A 19,774-nucleotide genomic window follows, 5' to 3' on the forward strand; every position below is an offset into this window, starting at 1 on the left:
TCTGGGACCATGTCCATTTATAGCAGGTCGTCCTGAGGGCAGGATTCCCCAAGACACCACGGGCTCCTGCCATACATCCTTATCTTAACGCAGCCCTCTGTATACGATAATGCTAGTATCTCCACAGATATCGGCGATTTGCCTGATTGACTGCGGGTCGCGGGGGTGGAGCGAGTCTTAACCCGGAAGAGAAAGTTGAAGCATCCAATAGCGTCAATTTGCGCCGATAAGATCTCGTCCGCTCGGGAAGCCTATGTAGGGAGCACTCCCGGTCAGGAAAGCAGCCGCGGCGATATACGGCAGACTACGTAATCATATTCCTAACATCTGACATCTAGTTTAATTAGTCTCAACCCCAGTCGTGATAAAACCAAGGGTGGATGATGGGAGGTGGATCAGTAGAAAGGGATGCGGAGCTCAGTTCTCCATTGGCCCTGGATCATCTGGAGCGTTTTATCGATCTTGGACCGAAATTCTAGATAGAAACGCCGCCTCTCTGGGAGAATTGATGGCGTATATCAGGCAGACCTGGCGTCGGAACCCATATCCAGTATGAGGACGAGCATGGACAACGACGACCCCGACGAATAGCAACCGGGACTCCCTGAGGGTTGGTCTTGCTCAGACTACTACGTAGTAAGAAGGACATGCGACCAGGATATCCCCAGCTTTCCCCGCATTTTCGGCTAGCTCGATCGACACAGGAAGTGGAAGAGATACGAACGATCCATCGTCTTCGGAGTGGCGCTAGAACCCCAATCCGACTCCAGCGCAGACAGTTCAGAACCATTAAAAGGCCGTCATGAGACTGTGTTTTCTTGGGAAATGGATTGTGGACGTGACGAGCCACGTTTCTCCCCCTCTCAATATCCGATCTCCCCTTCGAAATGAATGCGATGCAGTTCACCACAAATGCCTCTCTGTTGCGGCTTCCGTTGCCATTTGTAGCAGCTTCCTTCCCCGCACATTCTCGTGTGGTTTAGAAATGCTCTTTTTGGAGCGTACAGGTGGTTTGAACTTCCCAATACACACTGGGCGACCAAAGGGGTCTCCATCGCGCAATATAAAGTGTCGAGGCGGGTTCCCCGCTCACCAATCATAGTCCTAATTATCTAATTTTTGATATTTGCTCCCTGAACTCAATTGGCAACTTCTTCAGTGGGCCCCATTCTGGACGACTTCCATCTTACCATAACCACCTCCACCAGGGGTCATGATCACGACCCTATCACCGACTCCCATTGCTACGCTACCCTTGCCACCCATGTTAACTCTCCTGTCCTGACCGGTGTGTTTATCCTTGGTAAGCCACAGGTTCAAACCGGTTGCTCCCGCTTCGCCGCCTTCCATGCCGTATGGGCGGTGCACACGTCGCTCCGATAGGATGGAGCACTGAACGGGAGTGAGAAACTCGATTTCTCGGACCACGCCATCGCCTCCGCGGTTTCGTCCAACACCTCCTGTACCCTCACAGAGTTCGAACCGGCGGAGCACGCAAGGGTACCGCTTCTCTAGGATCTCGGGATCAGTGATGCGGGTGTTTGTCATGTGTACATGCACACCACTTTCCCCAACCCAACTATCACCAGCGCCGGAGCCACCCGCAATCGTCTCGTAATAGCCAAAGCCTGGCACGACCTGCCCAGTCGCCTCATCGACCCTAGAGTCAATACCAAATGTGAGGTTGTTCAGACAGCCCTGAGAGGCGGCGCACGCGTGCAGCGCTTTCAGCACTACATCGGTGACTCGCTGACTGGTGGTGACGTTACCACCGACAACAGCAGCAGCAGCCGTGGGGCTCAGGATGCTCGGCTTCGGGATTCTAATATCCACTGCGCTCAAGCAACCCTGATTCAGAGGGATATCTGACTTAATCATGCAGCGCAAGGCATAGATGATCGCTGAGTGAGTGATTGCCTCCGGAGCGTTGATATTACCATGGACCTCTGGGCCTGTTCCAGTAAAATCGAATACTGCTGAGCCATCCTCGTCAATCGTGATCGTCAGTTTAATGGGGGTGCCATCGTCCATGAAATCCAAGGCCTCTAGCGGGTGACCACCGTAGCGATGGTACATATCTTTAAGGAGGTTTCGCACGGCCAACTCCGCCGTCCGCTGAATCTCGTACATATACATCTGCACGGTTTCAAGCCCAAACTCATCAATCAGATTCTGGATCAATGTAATCCCACGGGCGTTAGCGGCAATCTGGGCCTTAAGATCTGAAATATTATCACTCAGATTTCGGCTTCCCGAACATCCCTCGTACTTGGATGGTATATCTAGGAAAAGCTCGCGCATGCGGTCCTCGTTGAAGACACCGTTCGAGACGACCTTTTCTGATTCAATAGCCGCGCCTTCTTGCCAGAGCTCAGTGGAGTTTGGAGGCATGGATCCGGGGAGGATACCGCCGACTGTTACCGACACATTAACAATCATGGAATGAAAATGGGTGCAGAAGGATCACTTACTGTCTGCATGGTGGCCGCGGGAGGCGACATAGAAGATGATGTCGTCTGTTCCTTGCTTGAACACAGGGGTGACAACGGTCACATCGGGAAGATGGGTTCCGCCAGACACAGGGTGGTTCGACACTAGAACGTCACCGTCCTTTAGTTTTCCTTGCCAACGCTTATGTTGGAATCGAACGGCAAACTGCATGGATCCTAGGTGGACAGGCACATGGGGCGCGTTGGCGACCAACCCGCCATCAGGAGAGAATAGAGCGCAGGAAAAATCGAGGCGCTCCTTTATATTTGTAGACACGGATGTCTTCTGCAAAGCACGACCCATCTGCTCCGCAACCGACATGAATCTGTGGCCAAAGATCGACAGACGAATAGGGTCCACCTTTGATGAATAGCTGGGCCCGCGGGGGGCAAACTCCAAGTCGATAAGCACACATGTGTCAAGAACATGGACCACAGCATTTGGATTAACCACGATGGTCTGCGTTTCGTCGATGATAATGGCAGGGCCGTGAAGCTTCACATTAGAGCCTAGGTCTGCAAGATGGTAGACAGGGGTGCTCTGAAACCCAGCTTCGGAATCAAAATAGACCTTTGTATGGTGGGCGGGTGTACTAGGATCTCTGAGTTTCGTCTCCTTCAACTGCTGTAGGGGACTTTTCTCGGCTCTATTGTTTGTAGATGCGACGGTTCGGACACGAACATCGTCTACGAGGACTGGGCGCTGGGACGTAAAGTTGAACTCCCGACGGTGTCGCTTAACGAAGGATGACAAGAAATCGCCATCCCCAGGCTTGAGGATCATAAGGCTCGTATCTGAGCCGTCGTACCTCATATTCAGGAAAACTTCATGTCTGAGCTGTTCCTCTGTGAAACCCTGGCTCCGCAGGTGCTTGACGGATTGGCCAGTGAGGCTCTGGACCTTGCGAGCTATCAGATCCCCAGCACAAGCATATTCGGCAGCCATAGGCTCTTGTGCCTCATGGACAATTTCAGCAAGAGAAAGACCATAGGCTGACAGAATGGAAGAATATTTGTGAATGATAATGCGCGAAATACCGAGAGAGGCTGCAACATTGCAGGCATGCTGGCCACCTGCACCACCAAAGCATGACAGGTGATGGGAGGATGTTTCAAAACCACGGGATTCCGTCAGATTGCGAATTGGTCTCGTCATCGATTCGTCGGCTACTTTAAGAAAGCCGAGAGCGACTTGTTCTGGACTGAGATGCTTGACAACGTGCTCTGAGTTAATCTTTTCGGTCAGCTCCTCGAACAGCTTGCGAGTAATTTCTCGATCGAGTGGCTGGTCTTCATTTGGACCGAAGATTTTAGGGAAATACTCAGGTAGGAGGCGGCCCAAGAAAAGGTTTGCATCAGTGACCGTGAGAGGGCCCCCTTTCCTATAGCAGGCGGGCCCAGGGTGGGCGGATGCAGATTCGGGTCCAACCATAAAAAGACCATTCTTCCAGGATAGAATAGAGCCACCCCCAGCGGCAACCGTATTAATATCCAGTTGCGGCGCTTGGATGCTGACACTCGAAATACTCGAAGAGAAGGTGTGATCAAGGTGACCATCAAAACGCGACACGTCGGTGGACGTACCACCCATGTCGAAGCCGATAACAGGCACTCGCAACTCTTTATCCCAGCTTGTTGCCGCGTATCCAACTACACCGGCAGCAGGGCCAGAAAGAACAGCTTTTAGACCACTGAATTGTCGAAAGTCAACCAAACCACCGTCAGATTGCATAAATTCAACTCGACAGCCATGCGAGCCTCCTAAGCCGCCATCAAAGTTTGCTGAGATCGAATCGATATAAGATTTGATAACTGGCGTAAGATAGGCGTCCGCAGTAGCTGACATACCACGAGGGACAACCTTAATCATTGGCTGTAACTGCGACGACAGGGCGACGGACAGGCCTAGCTTGGTAGCGATCTCGCCAATTCTGAGCTCATGGTCTGGGTATGCGAATGAGTTTATCAGAGCCACCGCCACTGAGCGGTAGCCTTGCTCTTTAAGAGCTTGAAGGTCTGCAGTAACCTTTTCGATATTTAGAGCCTGGACAACGTGGAATTTCTCTCCGGTGATGCCCTCAATCCGCGGGAAAGGCAGCAATGCCTCTTGAAGCGAACGGGGATGCGATGGGATGATACGCTCCTCAACTTCAACAACCTTCTCAAACAAGACACCGGGCCGCCTGGCAGAGAGATCAAAAATATCAGGACGGGCTTGGTTGCCGATCTTGAGGAGGTCCTTGAAACCCTTCGTGGTCAGGAGAGCTGACCGCATACCTTTCCGCTCCAGAAGAGCATTCGTGGCCACTGTCGTTCCCATTCGCAGGCATTCTATGCCATCCAATTGCAGGGGCTTGTTTCTAGGCAGAGTTGCACCTGTAGCCAATTCCAAGACCCTGCGGATGCCTTCTGTTGGGGCATCCTGGTAATTAGATGGATCGACAGAAAGGAGTTTGAGAACAATGTCAGGCTTGCCAGGAACGATAGCGTGCACATCAGTAAATGTGCCGCCACGATCAATGGAAATTTTAATCTTGTTGCTCGACATTGTGAGGGCAGAGGTTGGTTGATTGGGGCAATGTCCATCCACTGGTGACCTTGAACCTCTCTATATACGTAACTCGAGGACGGTGGACCCCCTATTATGCAAAACGATGCAGACATGGTATCCAGCTATTAAACGGGCTGTCTGGAACTCCACTACGGATGTCTGTATCCTGGGAAGCTCCTCTTCTCCGTGCTCTCTGTATCTAGAAACCGTAGAGCTAAGTGAAGGTATCGGGACCCACTAACCGACCACTCTGACTACTAGCACAGCGGACGCTAGGGTCCGACGCCCGCATAGCAAAGATAGGAATGGCAATTCCGATCAGTGTACTCCACCCACTAGGACCGGTTGCGCAACCTTGTTGGCCTGTGCTGTGACCAGATTGCGGGAGCCCGCGAAGAGTTTCCCTTGGAAGTGTTTTCTGGTGTTCTTAGCAGCAGTTCTCAAGTCGATTTATTCTGAGAAGCAATAATGATTTATAATAGAACGCAGCTGCGTTGACTACTCATACGAGTTACACTGTTTGATAGGAAGCATAACGGAATCCAGGGAGTATCTTACGGAAGTATTATGAGTGATGTTCGCAACTCATCTGATAGTCCGAGGCTGCATAATATGGCCGCAAAACAACCCAAGGAGAATACTAGTCACGCCACCTATTGTCTACGGCACCCCAGGGCTCTTGATCAGCTTGCCTGCTGCTTGGCCCCTGTAAGTACGCCCACTGTCCCCTTCATTTACAGTCCTACATTAGTACAGTCCTCTCCAGCGGTGCCCGGTACTTTCACGTCCGTGCAGAGGCCTTTCATTTCAACCTGTCTACCCGTTTGGACTGCCATTGAGTACCTCTCTAATCAGTAGTTTACCAGGTCGATCGTTCCGTCCATCTGCTGTCCTCGTAACAGGGCCGACTCGACCCATTGTCGGTCCATACCGATATCAATGGAGTCCAGTACATCGGCCCATAGACTTTGGTCCCCTTCAGAATCCAAATTAAATGCTGGAGGCTGGTAACGGGAAATCCCTGCGACTATGGCTCCTTCCGTAGCTGGATTGTCGCCCTGTGCGTGATCCCTTTCTACCGTCTGCGCGTCCTTGCCCGCAGGGTCGGCCGAGTCTTTGGTCTTTACAGAGCTCTTGATCTTGCTGAGAAGCGAATGACACGCTTGGATATACTTGTTGCCCTTTTCTGCCATCATTTGTAACACGCCGAGAGCCATATCCATTGCGGACGCATTCGTTTCTTGATACGAGAAAGCAATATTGACCATTACCAGAAGCAGTGCCGCTGAGAAGGCCTGCTCCCCATCAATAAACCCATATGTTGCTTGTAGTGCTTAGGTCAGAATCAGTCTAAAAGGGTTGGTCTCACTCAAAGATCGCTGTTGAACTTACCGACATGGTTATATTTGGCTGCGGTGTTGAGTATCAAAGCACTAGATCTTGCGCCCGATATGGCCGTGTCGATTACGTGAGCTATCTCCGGCGAGAAGCCGTCTTCCCATCGAGCCGCATTGGGATGCTGGGCGTTTGCTGCCAACTGTCGCTGGATCGCGTATAACAGGATTGGACGGGCAGTCATATTGATGCAATGATAGTAGTGCAAGTGGGTCGACACAACCTCACGGGATGGCTCCTGGTACATGTCGGAAGGATCCAACTGCATAGACTCTGGTAGCTGCTGAAACCATTCATCTAGCTGTTTCATAATGTGCTGAACACAGGCAGAGAGATCATGACTGGACTTCTGCTTCTTGCGATAGATCTTCTCACCTATGACGCCATGTATTCTGGATAATTCCGTGTAGCGAGCGAGGACAAGCACCGCGTGGCCATCCTCATCCACCCTGGGGCAGGGAGGGAGAAGATCAATATCCTCGTCCTGAATTGATATCGGATGGCCCGACGTCACGCAGAGAAGCCTTTCCATGCTGTAAGTAGACCACCAGACCCTCCGTCGGTGCTCTCGAGTTTCATCATCAAGCTCTTTATCGGATACCTCCCGGTGTAGCCCAAGAGTAATCGCCATTCGGAGAGCAATACCGATGTAGACGTAAGCAGTATCCCTTCGATTGATTGCCTGCATAAAGTACGCAACGTAGCTCAATACCTCAACAAACAAAATTGAGCCGTCCTCGGATACACTGGGGATAAAAGTAAGGGCGTGCTTGAAGTACTGGAATCCTGGGGGGCCGTCGTGATCAACCCACTGGTTGATCGAGTACATCTGACCAAAGGCAAAAACAAGAAGTATTTGGCAATAGATCAGACATTCCTCTCTGTTACCGATATCCGGACTTCGCGCATATACCTGCTCGAGGCGACGCTGGAAGGCGACGTCACTCAAGAACGAGAATATTGTGCCTATGTAAGCATGCTGCGCACGATACAAGCGCTTGGCAACTTCAAATGGCGGAAGGGGAGGGATTTCCGGATGGACGGAGCGGTTGAGCCATGTGGTGTTCTCGTAGTGAGGGTACATGTGCCAATCTAGGTTCTCGGTGGTCGGGTTTAACCTGTTGGCAATGTATGTCGATGACGAGTTGCCCATGAAATCTGCATCATGTCAGCTTGATGAACACGCAGCTGGCTCAGGCTGATGTACAGTACTGCCCAGAGTTGCTGAGAACCCAGTTGTCGGTGCTTGTGAACCCTAGCTCAATAACCTCGTCCGATACCTCTACCAGGTCTGTCGGATTATCGCGATCGACTCGGCCAGCGATGGCTCCACGAGATAGATTTTGGAGCTCAATCAGATAGCTCTCCGGGACAGTGACCCGTTTCTCAGTCTCTGGATAGACACATAAATGACCGGAGTCTCTACATCCTTTACACGGTAAAGGAGGCTCTCCAGCACACTTGGTGCGTCTTTTCCTGCATCTGTTGCATGCTTTGGCCGAACGCTTGAGGATTTCCGAGGATGCCTGCTGTCTCCCCGCAATAGGCCTAGACACTCGCATCTTAGTTAATTGCCCACAGGATGTAGTGTCGTAGATGTGCAGGTCAGGCCTCATCGGACTGATGTGCCGACGTCCATATAGGGTGGTTGCAACGACCCACCGAAACAGCCTTGTTTATTTACCCCGCACCGAACAACTCTACTGTATCGGGTAGCAGCCCCTATACGCTAGTAGAACTTGACTGGTTGCGCCGTTGTTGGATATTTCGCAGCACCCGCATATATCAGGCTTCGGCTGTACTGTCCTAAACGGTATGAGCGGGGCGAGTGGTGGGCGTGTACAACTAAAAGTTTAGGATACTACCGAGGCCGTATCATGATCGGAGTCCGTATACCATGTCCTCTCTAACCCATTATTCCGCCACTACGGAGCTTGAACCCGAAAGGTCACATAGCAATGGGCACAGGCCTCGGGATCATGGGCACGATCGGTCACTGTCTACGCCAGCATCTCTCGCGCCGTATCAGACTGGCAAGTGTGCTGCGATACGAACGGGGGCCGGGATGAGGATACCGATACGGAGACTGTGCAATTCTCAGTTCAATAAACAATTCAGAATCTGTAAATATGGGGTACCTGAATAACCCTTGATTTAGCTCAAGTTGCTCTTCGATCAGCTCCAATTCTCTGTTGGTGCCACGTCCATCCTTCACAATGTCTGCTGCTCTTTTATTTTCCATTGGATGCCTTTTCTTAGTCGTACGGCTTTTGAGGTGCTACTTCTGGCTATCGGACATACCTGGGCCGTTCTGGGCCAAATTTACAGACCTCTGGCGGCACTGCTCTCAGAACCGTAATGGTCATACTTCCAGGCTCATCGCGCTGCACAAGAAGCATGGAAAGCTCGTGCGCTTGGGACCCAACCATGTCAGCATCAGCGACCCGGCCGCCATTCCCATCGTCTACAGTACCAACCCGACATGGAAAAAGGGCCCTTCCTACTATGGGGCTGTTCCCGTCAGCAAGAAGCGGGCGGTGCCCAGCGTCATAGCGATGAGTGAAACACAGCACACGGCGGTGCGCAAATCGGTCGGCCGTGCGTTCACGACGAACTCGCTGTTGGACTACGAGCATTCAATTGAGGCCACTGGGAAGGACTTGGTAGACGCCCTCGCTAGGAACCCGGTGACCGACGTCGGCCAGTGGCTGCAGTTCTTCGCCATGGATATGTTGATTCGTATTGCCTTCACCGATACTCTGGGCTTGCTAGCCAAGGGCCAAGATATTGACGGGACACTTGCTGCCGTTATGGCGCGATTCGATCATTGGGGTAAATGGGGCGCAATGCCTAACGCCGACTACCTCCTCAACAAGAGCTGGCTCGCAACACGCCTGCGAGGTGTTGGTAACAGTCCCCTTGCACGGGTTTCAATGACCAAGCTGGAGGCGAGAAGAAATGATGTCAACAGGGAAAAATATACAGACCTTTGCGCCAAGTTCCTCGAAGGCCAAGCTAAATACCAAGATCTCATACGACAGGATGAGCTCCTAGGTATCATCATGTCCACTATTGGTGCCGGCGCTGACACCACAGCCGGAACTTTGACATATACGCTCTACTTTCTCTCAAAACACCCTTCTGCGGAGACGAAGCTTCGGCTGGAGATAGAGGAGCAAGTTCGTGCTGGAAATCTATCTCACCCGCCGAAGTGGGCGGAAGTGAGCAATATGCCTTACCTCGATGCAGTGCTCAAGGAGTCGATAAGGCTTCTGCCGGTTGCATCTTGGGGGCTTGACCGGGTTGTGCCCCCTGCAGGTGCAATGATTGCCGGTAGGTTTATCCCCGGGGGCACAGTTGTTGGATGCCAGATCGATGCCATTCACCTTGACGAAAGTGTATACGGCAAAGACTCGACTGCGTACAGACCGGAACGGTGGATTGAAGCAGACGAACATCAGCGCCGGATAATGGATCGCTCGTTTCTCGGATTCAGTGCTGGTAAAAGGGTGTGTACGGGCATCCATATTGCGTGGTTGGAGATGAAGAAAACCCTGCCATTGCTGTTGATGAATTTCGATGTGAGTATCTCTCCATCCATAAATTATCAAGAAAGCAAAATGGTCTGATACATCGAAAAAGCTGAAAATGGTCGATCCCGACCAGGATGTGAGAGACGGTATCAGAATCAGCGCAGTCAAATACCCGCCACCCATTCCAATGAGGGTCACACGGAGGCATCCCCCTGTCCCCTCTTAGCTAATAAGTGCATACACGTCTTGTTGTAAGGCCCCAATCAGTGTGAGGTAATTTCTCCGGCTGACAACTGACATAGCCAAGTATCGAATTTTTATTGATATGGTTTCCGTGCATATCAAAATGGTATATGCTCCGAATTGACAGTGTGGCAGAGCAATGTATTTCACACATATACTAGAACTTCCGGAATTCTGATGGAGGAAAACTCAAAGGATCCCATCTAAAATATCGTTTCATAAAGTTTCCACGTTATACATCGTAGCCATAATGTCAAGGATATTAGCATACAGTCTAATGTATTGTCTTCCTAAGCCTTATTATATAATAAAGATAACCATCCTGTAGTTATCATTCGAGGCAAAGCCAGTTCAGTGAACTGTAAACCGATTAATTGATGATGAGCGTCAAGTTGTGGAGAGATACGTCCCCTCGGCAATACATCCACTAGGCTGACAAATTTCTCTCAAGTTGAGAAGAAATAAAAGGACCAGCGGTATGGCCATCAGTGTTTCTAAGAGGACCAAATATGAAGAGGAAGTAAAAGAAGAGAAGAGTAAAGATCCGGAGGATCCTCCAATCCACTCCCGGTCACCTAACACAGTGTCGCAACAGATGAAGTAGATGGAAAAGAGCCCGGTGGGACAGGGCGAGCGGGGTGTCCCGTGACTCATCAGGTGATCGGGGATTGACCGATGGTCCCTGGTAGCGATAGGGAATAATAGGCACCCTTACTGGGGACCCTCTTTATTCATTTTTCTTAATCGCTTGTGCATTGAGAGGTATCATGTTAATATCGAATAACGTGATCAGTGATAGGCGCCTTATGTCGTCCAGAGCCAGATTACGGACAAGAAGTGGCTGTGGTGAATGTACGTGCTAGTACTGTTTGTTTCTCTGAGCGCGTGGTCCATGCTAAACTTCCCTCTATCTAGGCCGTGGACGTCGAAAGAAGTGTGATGAGAAGAGACCGCGCTGTGGCGGTTGTATTCGAAATGATCTCACTTGCACATGGCCGACGGAAAGGCAGCCTTTGGACAGACGCACGTATACAAAAGCCTCCGGCTTGCGTCATAGACAATCTGTTATGAAAAGAAACTCGAACAAACACTACCAGTTACTTCTTGGGCCGTCAGTGGATTCAACGGAAAGATGTCTGTCCTCATCATTGTTAACAATGCCGTCGCCATTCCAGCAAGAAGAGCATTTACGTCTTTACAGATTCTTTGCCGACTGTGTTCTGCCACTGCATCTTGTCCGACGAACTTCACTCTCCCGATATTCAGATCAAAAACATATGCTCGGACTTGCTTTTGCAAATCCCCCACTTATGGGTGCCATCATTGCGATTGCGGCGATGAAAGAGATGGAAGAGTCACGCGGCGATGTTAGGTTGGCTGTAGAAAGTTATCTTTTTACAATTGAAAGCCTCAGGAAAGGGATAGCTGATGGCAAGTACTTCGGTAACGAGGATTGGCTCCTTGCCACAACAATCCTGCTATGTGTCTTCGAGGTATGATTGCAGGTTCGTGTATTATCTTTGTAGCTGCTGACTGACCCTGGCGACTATCAGAATGCTCGCTGCGATTCCATGCCAAATGCAGGGCCTCATCTCTTAGCTTCCGGGAAATTATTAACTCTCCGCACCCCTCGATCGCGAAATCGTCCGCAAGCTGCAGTAGTATTCGAGAGGGTCTGCGCCGAATCCTTCCTTTACCATGCCGTCCTTATGACGCTGTTCGATTCATCTTTAGACTGCCTATCCAGCCTTCTAGGTGCATTGAATCTAACCGAGTACTTTTCAGATCCTGTCCACCCCGAGGATGCTACCCTTGATTCTTCTCAATCTACTCAGCCGATTCTCGATACCTCTTATAAGTTTTATCTACTAATCGTGGATGTGGTCTGGCTTGCACGGGCATCGTTCACACCGAAGTCGACCGAATACACAACGTGGCTTCGATTAAGGGATGCGTTTGCTCCGTGGGAAGCTGCAATTGACCGTGGCCAGCCAGGCGATCTGGATAATGATGTCAAGAAACTATACGCCATAGGCATGCGGATGCTACTTGCTCAAGCAAACCCTCTCCGTTCAGCGGAAGATGTTGCCACTTCACTAGAACTATGGTTCAACCATGGCTTGACCATTATCAAGCGACTCAATGTTCAGAATGTGTTTGCGTATTATTATCTTTGGCCATTGGTCGTTGTTGGCTCAATAGCTACCAATTCCGCACACCGCACAGTCATTGAGGGCAAAATATACCAAATATTTGGACAGCAAAGGCAAGGCTCTGTTGCTTTGGCCAGTCATCATCTGAAGTCAGCTTGGGCTCAAGGCTATAGGTGTGATGGCCATAATACACGGATTTTAGAACAGTTTCGAACGATTTTGCAGGGGTCATAGTGCTTCCCCTTCCATAATCAAGCTCTAGTCACATGGTTTTGTTTCCAGAACATAAATGCAAAGGTTCAGGCGACGGCTTTGTACAGATATGACCTATGACTATCAGCATTGGCCGCTGGCCTGCCTATCAGCTTCTCAAAGCACTTTCCACCACCGCTGCGTCTCGGAGAAGCTTTTCTTCCTGGAAATATCTGCCTGTCAGATGTATATGGCAAGGTGCACCATCGATTTCCTGGGGTTTATCTGCAAGGTGTTAGAAAGTCGCGCATGGTTGAGGTATTTCACCTTACATTTTGGTGTGTACGTCACATCCCGGATGTATCTTTTGTCTGCCACTCTGTCTGCCTGGGAATATGGTATGACGCAGGCAGGATACTAAACACATTAGCAAATACACGTCTCAACATCTCAACTCAGTTGAACACTTACATTCAGGTAATTGGATATGAGCGTGTATTCTGGAATACCGTAACTGTCATGGGAGACCGCACAGCTTTGGTACCCTGGGCCCAAGATGATATCCAATTTATTCTCGACAAAGGCCTGCAAGATGCGGCCTTTAAACTCCGAACGTGCTATATTCAACTTGTAAAGCTCACGCAAGGTAGGCTCCGGACCCGACTCCGTCAGGTCGTAGGTGTGTTTGAGAGATGGAATGTACGGTTCGCCACTCTTTTTCACGTGGCTCAATGGAGTGTTCTCAGGGTCCATACTAAAGTACCGCCAGGCTATGGCCTTCGCATCGGACAGTGACGGGAACTGGCCAGATAAATCGATAATTCTGTGACCCGCCGCAGCCAATTTATCGATAGCAGCCTCCAAAGTCCGCTGCATGGGGGGATGTAATGGGAGTAACGGATCTTCTGGCATTAGTCCAATAGTAAGCGTGGACTGTGATTGATAAGGCCGGAAATGCACACCCAGAACGCCGCTATCGAGGTCTGCAGCGTTCGAGTCGAATACGACTCTCAAAAGCATCTCCGCATCTCGAACAGAGTGGCATAAAGGCCCGGCAACTGGTCCGATACCTGTTCCTCCCGGACGAGCACCAGATAATTGACCACCGTAAGGAACTCGACCTTCAGATGGTTTAAAACCAACAACTCCGCAACACAGAGCGGGAATCCGGATGGAACCCGCAATGTCCGTCCCTATACCTAGGATAGATCCTCGCATGGCTACCAAGGCACCCTCACCACCGCTGCTGCCACCAGCTCCAAGGTGCAGGCTGTGGGGGTTAAGAACACGACCAAAGACATTGTTGTGCGAGTCTGCGGTCATCATTGTTTGTGGGATATTTGTTTTGACGTAAAGGACAGCTCCCGCAGCCAAGAGAACATCGACCAATGCTGAATTTGTCATTCGTGGTGGTTGGTCAAGAAAGGAGACAAATCCAATGGTTGTTGGAATTCCTGAGACACTGAACGAATCTTTGATGCTGATAGGGAGACCATGTAATGGTCCGACAGGTTTTCCTGTAGTAGCTAAATGCTCATCCAACTCACGCGCCCTGCTGAGAGCCCGTTCAAAGAACGTCTCAGTCAAGCAGTTAGTCAATTGCTGCGCAATTGCGGCACGTTTAGAGAACGCTGTCGTCACCTTGACTGCGGTGAACTGCCCAGAGGCAATCTTTTCGAGCAAGGCAGTCGCATCATAGTTCTCAGTAATATCTAATTCTTGTTCGTCCAGAATACCGCACTTCCGGGGGATACCGAGAACGTTTGTTGGATCATTTTGTGTCGTATTTTGACGGAATGACTCGGCCAATATCCAGTCCCGGGGGATTGCAGCTGCAGCCTGAGTCCTTTTGGACTGGGCTTTTTCCTGCCATGTTTTTCCTGCCATGTTGATATTGTTATTGCAATAATATTTCTTGAGATCTGGAAACGAGAGGTCACTCAAAACGATGGTTGGAAGGGAGGATTGCGTTAACATTTAACAGCCCTTCATTGAGCCCCAGCTCCACGTAATTGATTTGGATACCTTTTCTAACGGTAAAAGGCAGGTACAAGCTAGGGTGATCGTTATGACTACCGCGAATTTGCAGATACGGGGTCCTGCTGGAGGGAGGCAGCAGTCGACCAATTATGCCATTTTGCGCGGCTTACCTCCCCACACTATGGAGATGGGTCCTGCCTAGGGCTACCTCATTCACGAGCGTACGTGGATATACAAGTGCATGCCGTATAACACTGTTCTCTCAAGGGCCAGGTTATTAAGGCTTTAAGGAGTATTAAGAAGCTTATCTAAATCGAATAAGAGAATAGCTAAGCGCAGCACTTCTTTATAATTTTATATTAGTAAGGTCAGGGGAGGTGTATAAGTCGACTGCTGAGCGAGATATATTTAGGAAGCGGAAATACCAAAAAAAAAAAAAGAATAGAAATCTTAAAGTATATGCCATAGTAGCATACTATAAGATATAAAAGGGTATATCGAGTAACTCACACTAATTATCGCGTAGCACTTTATCCTTACTATTAAATTAATAGATAGAGTGAGAATGCTCGTTCTAATATACTTTTAAAATTATATAAAAGGATTATAGAGAAAGAAAAAGGCAGGAGCTCCTCTCAGTAGATCAGGATCCGCGTGCGCTGCAGGTTAGCACCAGTTTTGCAAACTACCGTCGTCCCCGTCCTCAGCCTGGCAAGTCACTAGTTCTTCAGAGTTGCTATTACACCATGCACTATATCGTATATTGGGTGTGTATGAAATTTTTTGGGGTATTCTTGCGCCGGGTAGTTCCTCCACTGCCTTAACTTCACTCCCAATCTCTCCAGCCTGTTTGTGGTCGTGGAAAAGCTCAGGATTAACAGTGACACAACGTAAAATGCCTCTCTGGCACCACTCACGGTACTGTGCTGATATGTGCTTGTCTACGGGGCGACCTGCAAACTCGCGTGCCAGCTGATAGATCTTGGTGGCCGCGCTATACGTAAGGGCATAGGCGTATGCGCAGGCAGGAGCCTCGGACATATACACCATACGAAGGTGTCGAGGAAATATAGTATATCTTCCGCTATTTTCACGGTAGATTGGCGATGACGGCAGCGTGTTATCTAGGTAAGACGCTGGGATTGTCGATGGAATGGTATCATAACAGTGCCCGAGCCAGAGAAGGTCCCATGCATCTCCAAATAGTTGTCGTCCACGACTACTCTGGGTGGATCCTGTGACTTGACGAATCAGTGGAGCAACACGTGCTAGCTGTTGTTTGATAGATATATCCCAGTCCGCATCATCTTCCAAAATTAATGTAGTTGAAAACCGGTAATGAACAATTTGGTAGATGGTTTGGAGATGGGCAACCCAGGCACGTGCTTCTCCTCGGGAAATGGTCAACTCATCGCCAAAGACATCAGAGCCACGAAACTCATCAATATCCGCGATCGACCAGGAAGGCTGTTTGGGAACTTGCACGTTTATTCCCGTAAAATTGGCTGCCCTTTTAATCCCATTCCATCTCCAGGCAGCATTATTAGAGACGACGAGCACCCTTTGGAACTAAATAGCCTGGTCAGCTTGTGTTACTGCTGGTGCAGAGCCTTGTCATGCTATTACCCCCAGCGTCCTGTTTTTTATGCTAATCATTTCATCGTACGGCATGGGAGTGTCCCTCAGAATCGCCGGTGATAAGAGTGTTGCGGTGATTACTCCTGTGGCCAGAACGATAATGTTTGGTACTAAGCGCATCCAGTACGATGGACGGGTAGTGTGCGTTAACTTCATGATAAATAGGTAACTGAAGAAATTTCGCAAGTGTAGAGAGTCTCTGTTATTAAAAAACTAACGAGACTACAGAGTACTGTATGTTCCAGCACTTCCAAAACTCGACCCGTGATGAGACCAAACTAGTTATACCTTGTAGCATAATACTGGTCACGTTTTAAGTCATATTATTAGCCCTTGGTTACCACTGCATATAGAACCGGGACGGGATCCGCACAGAAGCGCGGGGTTATAACCCTTGGGTTTTTGGGGTATGCTTTACGTACACTGTATAACGATGTGGTATATATGTAAGCAAGGGGGGCAATGACCCTGAGATCAGCTGAGGTATGCCTTGCGTATACTGTGTCCCGATGTGATATGGAGAGAAGAGACTTTTGAAGTCCCTCTAGCCATATGCGTACTGGGACACGTCATTCACCTTCAAGGGCCATCCCTTTCAAATGGGGGGTCTATTTAAGGCGTTGTTCCCTAAAAGGCATATGAGACGCTAAGCTCTAGAACCGTATCTTAATCTCTTTCCTATCCCAGATTGAGCCCAAAGCATACTCGAAAGATGAAGATTTCCTCCATTAGTGTAGCCGTTGGGGCCTTGCTCCTTGCCACTGCTATGGCAAATCCTGATACATTTAAACGGGATCCAAAATTCAACAGACCAGGCTCAATCCTTGATCGACAGTCAGAAAGCGACGGTATAGTGGACGACTAATGAGAGGTAAGTAATCTCTCCAACGCATACATGGCTACATGTCTTTGCCTAGTAGGATATGTGAAACGCAATGTCGACCTTTTATACAGGGATTTCGCTTTACTACGAGAGCAAGCAACCCCGTTTTGGCGCTCAGTTCTCTTATAACTGTATTACAGCCTTGATATGGGTTTTCCCCTGTCACATGGCAGGTTTTCCCTGTATCTTTTTGCAAATGCAGAGGCCGTATGAATGAAAAAAATCTAACTGTTTTACATGGACTTTTGCCCGCCATATTTTGATAATAAGTGCGCAGACTCGCGTAAACCTAGTGGTTTCTCTTGTCTTACTACTTGGGGAGAGTCATTCTAAAAATATGGCGACTGGAATAAGCACTCACTGTTACGTTCTACAGACAGATACATAGTTCATGGGACACGATAGAAACTTCAGTCTGAAGACTTAACCGGCCAGTGAGCAATTATTGGTCTTGGGAAAGCCTTTCGATATATGCGAAAACGAAAAGCCCCTATAAACGAAGAGCATGAGCAGAAATATTGATGTTTTGGTGTCCTTTTTTTTTTTTTTTTTAATGATGTAGATTACCGAGAAGCATAGATTTGTTGTGTATAGAAGAAGCCTTTTGCATTTGCATAATAGTCTAGGGAAATCTAATTTAACAGGGAAAACCTAAACCAAGGCTCATAAAACCCTATCCAAACCAAAAGCCCAACTGTTCACATATCGTTTAGGAATATGGGGGTGCAGCTTGAATACACTAGCAAAAAAAAAAATTATATCAATAGATGACAAGCATAGCGTGCTCCTCTGTCCTTATATTGGTAAGATTTTGCCGATATTGCAGTACCAGGCACATCCGACAAGGTTTTTACTAAGTTTGATTTGTATAAAGGTGTTCTTAAAGCCACTCCCTAAGTGAAAGGGGCCAATCACATCACACTACCCATATTCCATCTTTGTTAGCCTATATATTCTTAAGTTCTCAAACAGGAAAGCAAAGCACATACTTGTCTTTTTGCAACTACGCTTTGATCTTGACTACTAGTTTGGGTAGTTCCTGTGACCGCAAAGGCAGAAAAGACAATTGTAAAGAGGATGACGATAAATTTCGTCTTGCTAAGAGCTTGTTTTGCGTATCAAGAGAGGTGGTTCTTGGGGGAAAAAGGAGGGGGGAAAGAAGCCGGAGAATATGGTTAGAGAAAGTAGTCTCGATAAAAGCGGAGAGCTACCTATATACCAAAGACATCGATCCTGTCACATGAATTCTACAAAATGATATATTCATCCTTTCCTTCTTAGTTCCGGACAAGAATCCACATCTTTGTACTCGTGATCGCTACTCGATCTACACCACAGCACAAAATCTGAACGGTTGAAGTAGGCCAACACAATACGTAGAGGGATCTCTGCCTCCCTATCTCGGCCACTCTTTGACATTTATTCTGTATACTCCTTGCGTACATACTCACCGCTGTTCCATTCCCATCTCTGCTCGTTGTTTGCTATCGCCCCTAGCGGGCTACATGCTTCCTCCCCTTGCGCTTTGCATTTGAAAGTCGTTGGTAGCCGGATCTCTGTTGGCCCTTCTGTGGGCCAACCTATAGTAGTTTTAATGGTATAGATTGAATAGATACACCAAGAGACGAGCAGAGTAAGGGTTTCGTTATAATGCATACGCTATGATAATTACTTTCTAAGTCAGGCCGAAATAGCGGTATGCATAACTTATGCCTCTGTCAGCAGGGCTACTATATCTTTGTATCTGTACTATATTGATTATATCCAATGGACTATGATAGCCCCCTCCGGCGCCCCCCCTCCCCCCTTTCGTCTCCGGCAGATAATTGATTGAGTTTCCGACGCTGGTATACCGACCAGAATGGCAGAAACAGAACTATGAACCGAAATGGAGTACTTCGCTGATAGACTGCGCATCTATCCAGGGTAAGGTCTACTGTCACTAGGAAATGGCATATACACAAATTGCCCGCGAGTTCCGTGGTAAGGCCCTCCAGATATTGCAGGTGGACGACTTCACCGAGAGTTATCGATCCTATGATCATGTCTATGCTGTCCCAGGTGTATATTCATTCGTTCCTCGTGACAGAATTGCAAGCGCCCTAGCTGAGCAGCAGGTTACCAAGACAGGCCCCCATATCACCGTAATAAAGCTCACTGAAAGTAGAGTCCGCCTAATTGACAGATAGCGATAGATCCCATATCCAAACAGCCAAGGACTGGTGACACAGCATAATTTCGCTGCAGCAGTATCGTTGGCACCTGTAAGTTTGATTTCCGCTTGATGTGTGTCAGTTTCTGGTTGCTGTTCCCCAGGCTCGGCGGATTTTACCGCCTGCCTGGCCGGCGGTCTCTGCCCATTGCTCCAATACTCGCCGATGAGGTACCTGGTCGATAATGCCCGGAAGCGGTTTGCTTTGAGCATATTAACAAATTCGATAAGCTTAAGATTCAAGATGACTTGAATAGGAAGCTGGTGATGGTCAAGAGATAGAAGAGCCCTAGAGCTATTTATGTCTACGAAAAGTCCTCTTAATCTCAACGCACCAACTCGCTCACCTAGTTACTTACCCCGCTCACGCTGGTTGTGAGCAGCATCACCCAGCTCACCTGCACTCACCCTGTGGGTTTACCGACCGTCACCCACAAAGTGGCAAGCACTCAAGGGCTCAGGTATCGTTTGACCGCGTTCACAATGCTGGCTTAAGTACAGCTGA

The 19,774-nt window shown here is 48.9% G+C and overlaps 5 protein-coding genes across 5 annotated transcripts; 2 read left to right on the forward strand and 3 right to left on the reverse strand.

The window, feature by feature from the left end:
* Positions 1 to 1,155: 1,155 nt before the first annotated feature.
* On the reverse strand, positions 1,156 to 5,037 carry BDV59DRAFT_198914 (Hydantoinase B/oxoprolinase-domain-containing protein; the record flags this gene model as incomplete). The annotated part of the gene is made up of 2 exons (XM_073693246.1): positions 1,156 to 2,414; positions 2,472 to 5,037. 2 exons carry the CDS (start codon positions 5,035 to 5,037, stop codon positions 1,156 to 1,158), a joined length of 3,825 nt encoding a protein of 1,274 aa, XP_073551313.1.
* A 516-nt stretch (positions 5,038 to 5,553) lies between these two features.
* Positions 5,554 to 8,061, reverse strand: BDV59DRAFT_170951 (Zn(II)2Cys6 transcription factor). The gene is made up of 3 exons (XM_073688500.1): positions 7,643 to 8,061; positions 6,433 to 7,593; positions 5,554 to 6,373 (listed from the first exon to the last, which is right to left on the reverse strand). The coding sequence occupies exons 1-3, from the start codon at positions 8,049 to 8,051 to the stop codon at positions 5,892 to 5,894; spliced, it is 2,052 nt and encodes a 683-aa protein (XP_073551314.1). The 5' UTR covers positions 8,052 to 8,061; the 3' UTR covers positions 5,554 to 5,891.
* Positions 8,062 to 9,312: 1,251 nt separating this feature from the next.
* BDV59DRAFT_170955 (cytochrome P450) lies at positions 9,313 to 10,791 on the forward strand. The gene is made up of 3 exons (XM_073688501.1): positions 9,313 to 9,329; positions 9,423 to 10,570; positions 10,622 to 10,791. Exon 2 carries the CDS (start codon positions 9,498 to 9,500, stop codon positions 10,062 to 10,064), a length of 567 nt encoding a protein of 188 aa, XP_073551315.1. The 5' UTR covers positions 9,313 to 9,329; positions 9,423 to 9,497; the 3' UTR covers positions 10,065 to 10,570; positions 10,622 to 10,791.
* Positions 10,792 to 10,933: 142 nt separating this feature from the next.
* BDV59DRAFT_108693 (Zn(II)2Cys6 transcription factor) lies at positions 10,934 to 12,911 on the forward strand. The gene is made up of 3 exons (XM_073686570.1): positions 10,934 to 11,063; positions 11,127 to 11,704; positions 11,765 to 12,911. The coding sequence occupies exons 1-3, from the start codon at positions 10,979 to 10,981 to the stop codon at positions 12,596 to 12,598; spliced, it is 1,497 nt and encodes a 498-aa protein (XP_073551316.1). The 5' UTR covers positions 10,934 to 10,978; the 3' UTR covers positions 12,599 to 12,911.
* On the reverse strand, positions 12,726 to 14,443 carry BDV59DRAFT_191143 (amidase; the record flags this gene model as incomplete). The annotated part of the gene is made up of 3 exons (XM_073691853.1): positions 12,726 to 12,841; positions 12,889 to 12,973; positions 13,028 to 14,443. 3 exons carry the CDS (start codon positions 14,441 to 14,443, stop codon positions 12,726 to 12,728), a joined length of 1,617 nt encoding a protein of 538 aa, XP_073551317.1.
* Between the last annotated feature and the right edge of the window lie 5,331 nt (positions 14,444 to 19,774).

Source organism: Aspergillus ambiguus, assembly GCF_047715705.1.
Source record: "Aspergillus ambiguus strain CBS 117.58 unplaced genomic scaffold BDV59scaffold_4, whole genome shotgun sequence".
Lineage (NCBI taxonomy): Eukaryota > Fungi > Ascomycota > Eurotiomycetes > Eurotiales > Aspergillaceae > Aspergillus > Aspergillus ambiguus.

Excerpts from the sequence above, each read along its gene's own strand:
- BDV59DRAFT_108693 (XM_073686570.1), top strand. The coding sequence starts at position 10,979 with ATGTTAATATCGAATAACGTGATCAGTGATAGGCGCCTTATGTCGTCC. Across the intron at positions 11,064-11,126 it reads AAGAAGTGGCTGTGGTGAAT|GCCGTGGACGTCGAAAGAAG; the intron begins GTACGTGCTAGT and ends CCCTCTATCTAG. Across the intron at positions 11,705-11,764 it reads TCCTGCTATGTGTCTTCGAG|AATGCTCGCTGCGATTCCAT; the intron begins GTATGATTGCAG and ends GGCGACTATCAG.
- BDV59DRAFT_170951 (XM_073688500.1), bottom strand. The coding sequence starts at position 8,051 with ATGAGGCCTGACCTGCACATCTACGACACTACATCCTGTGGGCAATTA. Across the intron at positions 7,594-7,642 it reads CAGCAACTCTGGGCAGTACT|ATTTCATGGGCAACTCGTCA; the intron begins GTACATCAGCCT and ends GACATGATGCAG. Across the intron at positions 6,374-6,432 it reads AGCCAAATATAACCATGTCG|CACTACAAGCAACATATGGG; the intron begins GTAAGTTCAACA and ends TTCTGACCTAAG.
- BDV59DRAFT_170955 (XM_073688501.1), top strand. The coding sequence starts at position 9,498 with ATGTCCACTATTGGTGCCGGCGCTGACACCACAGCCGGAACTTTGACA.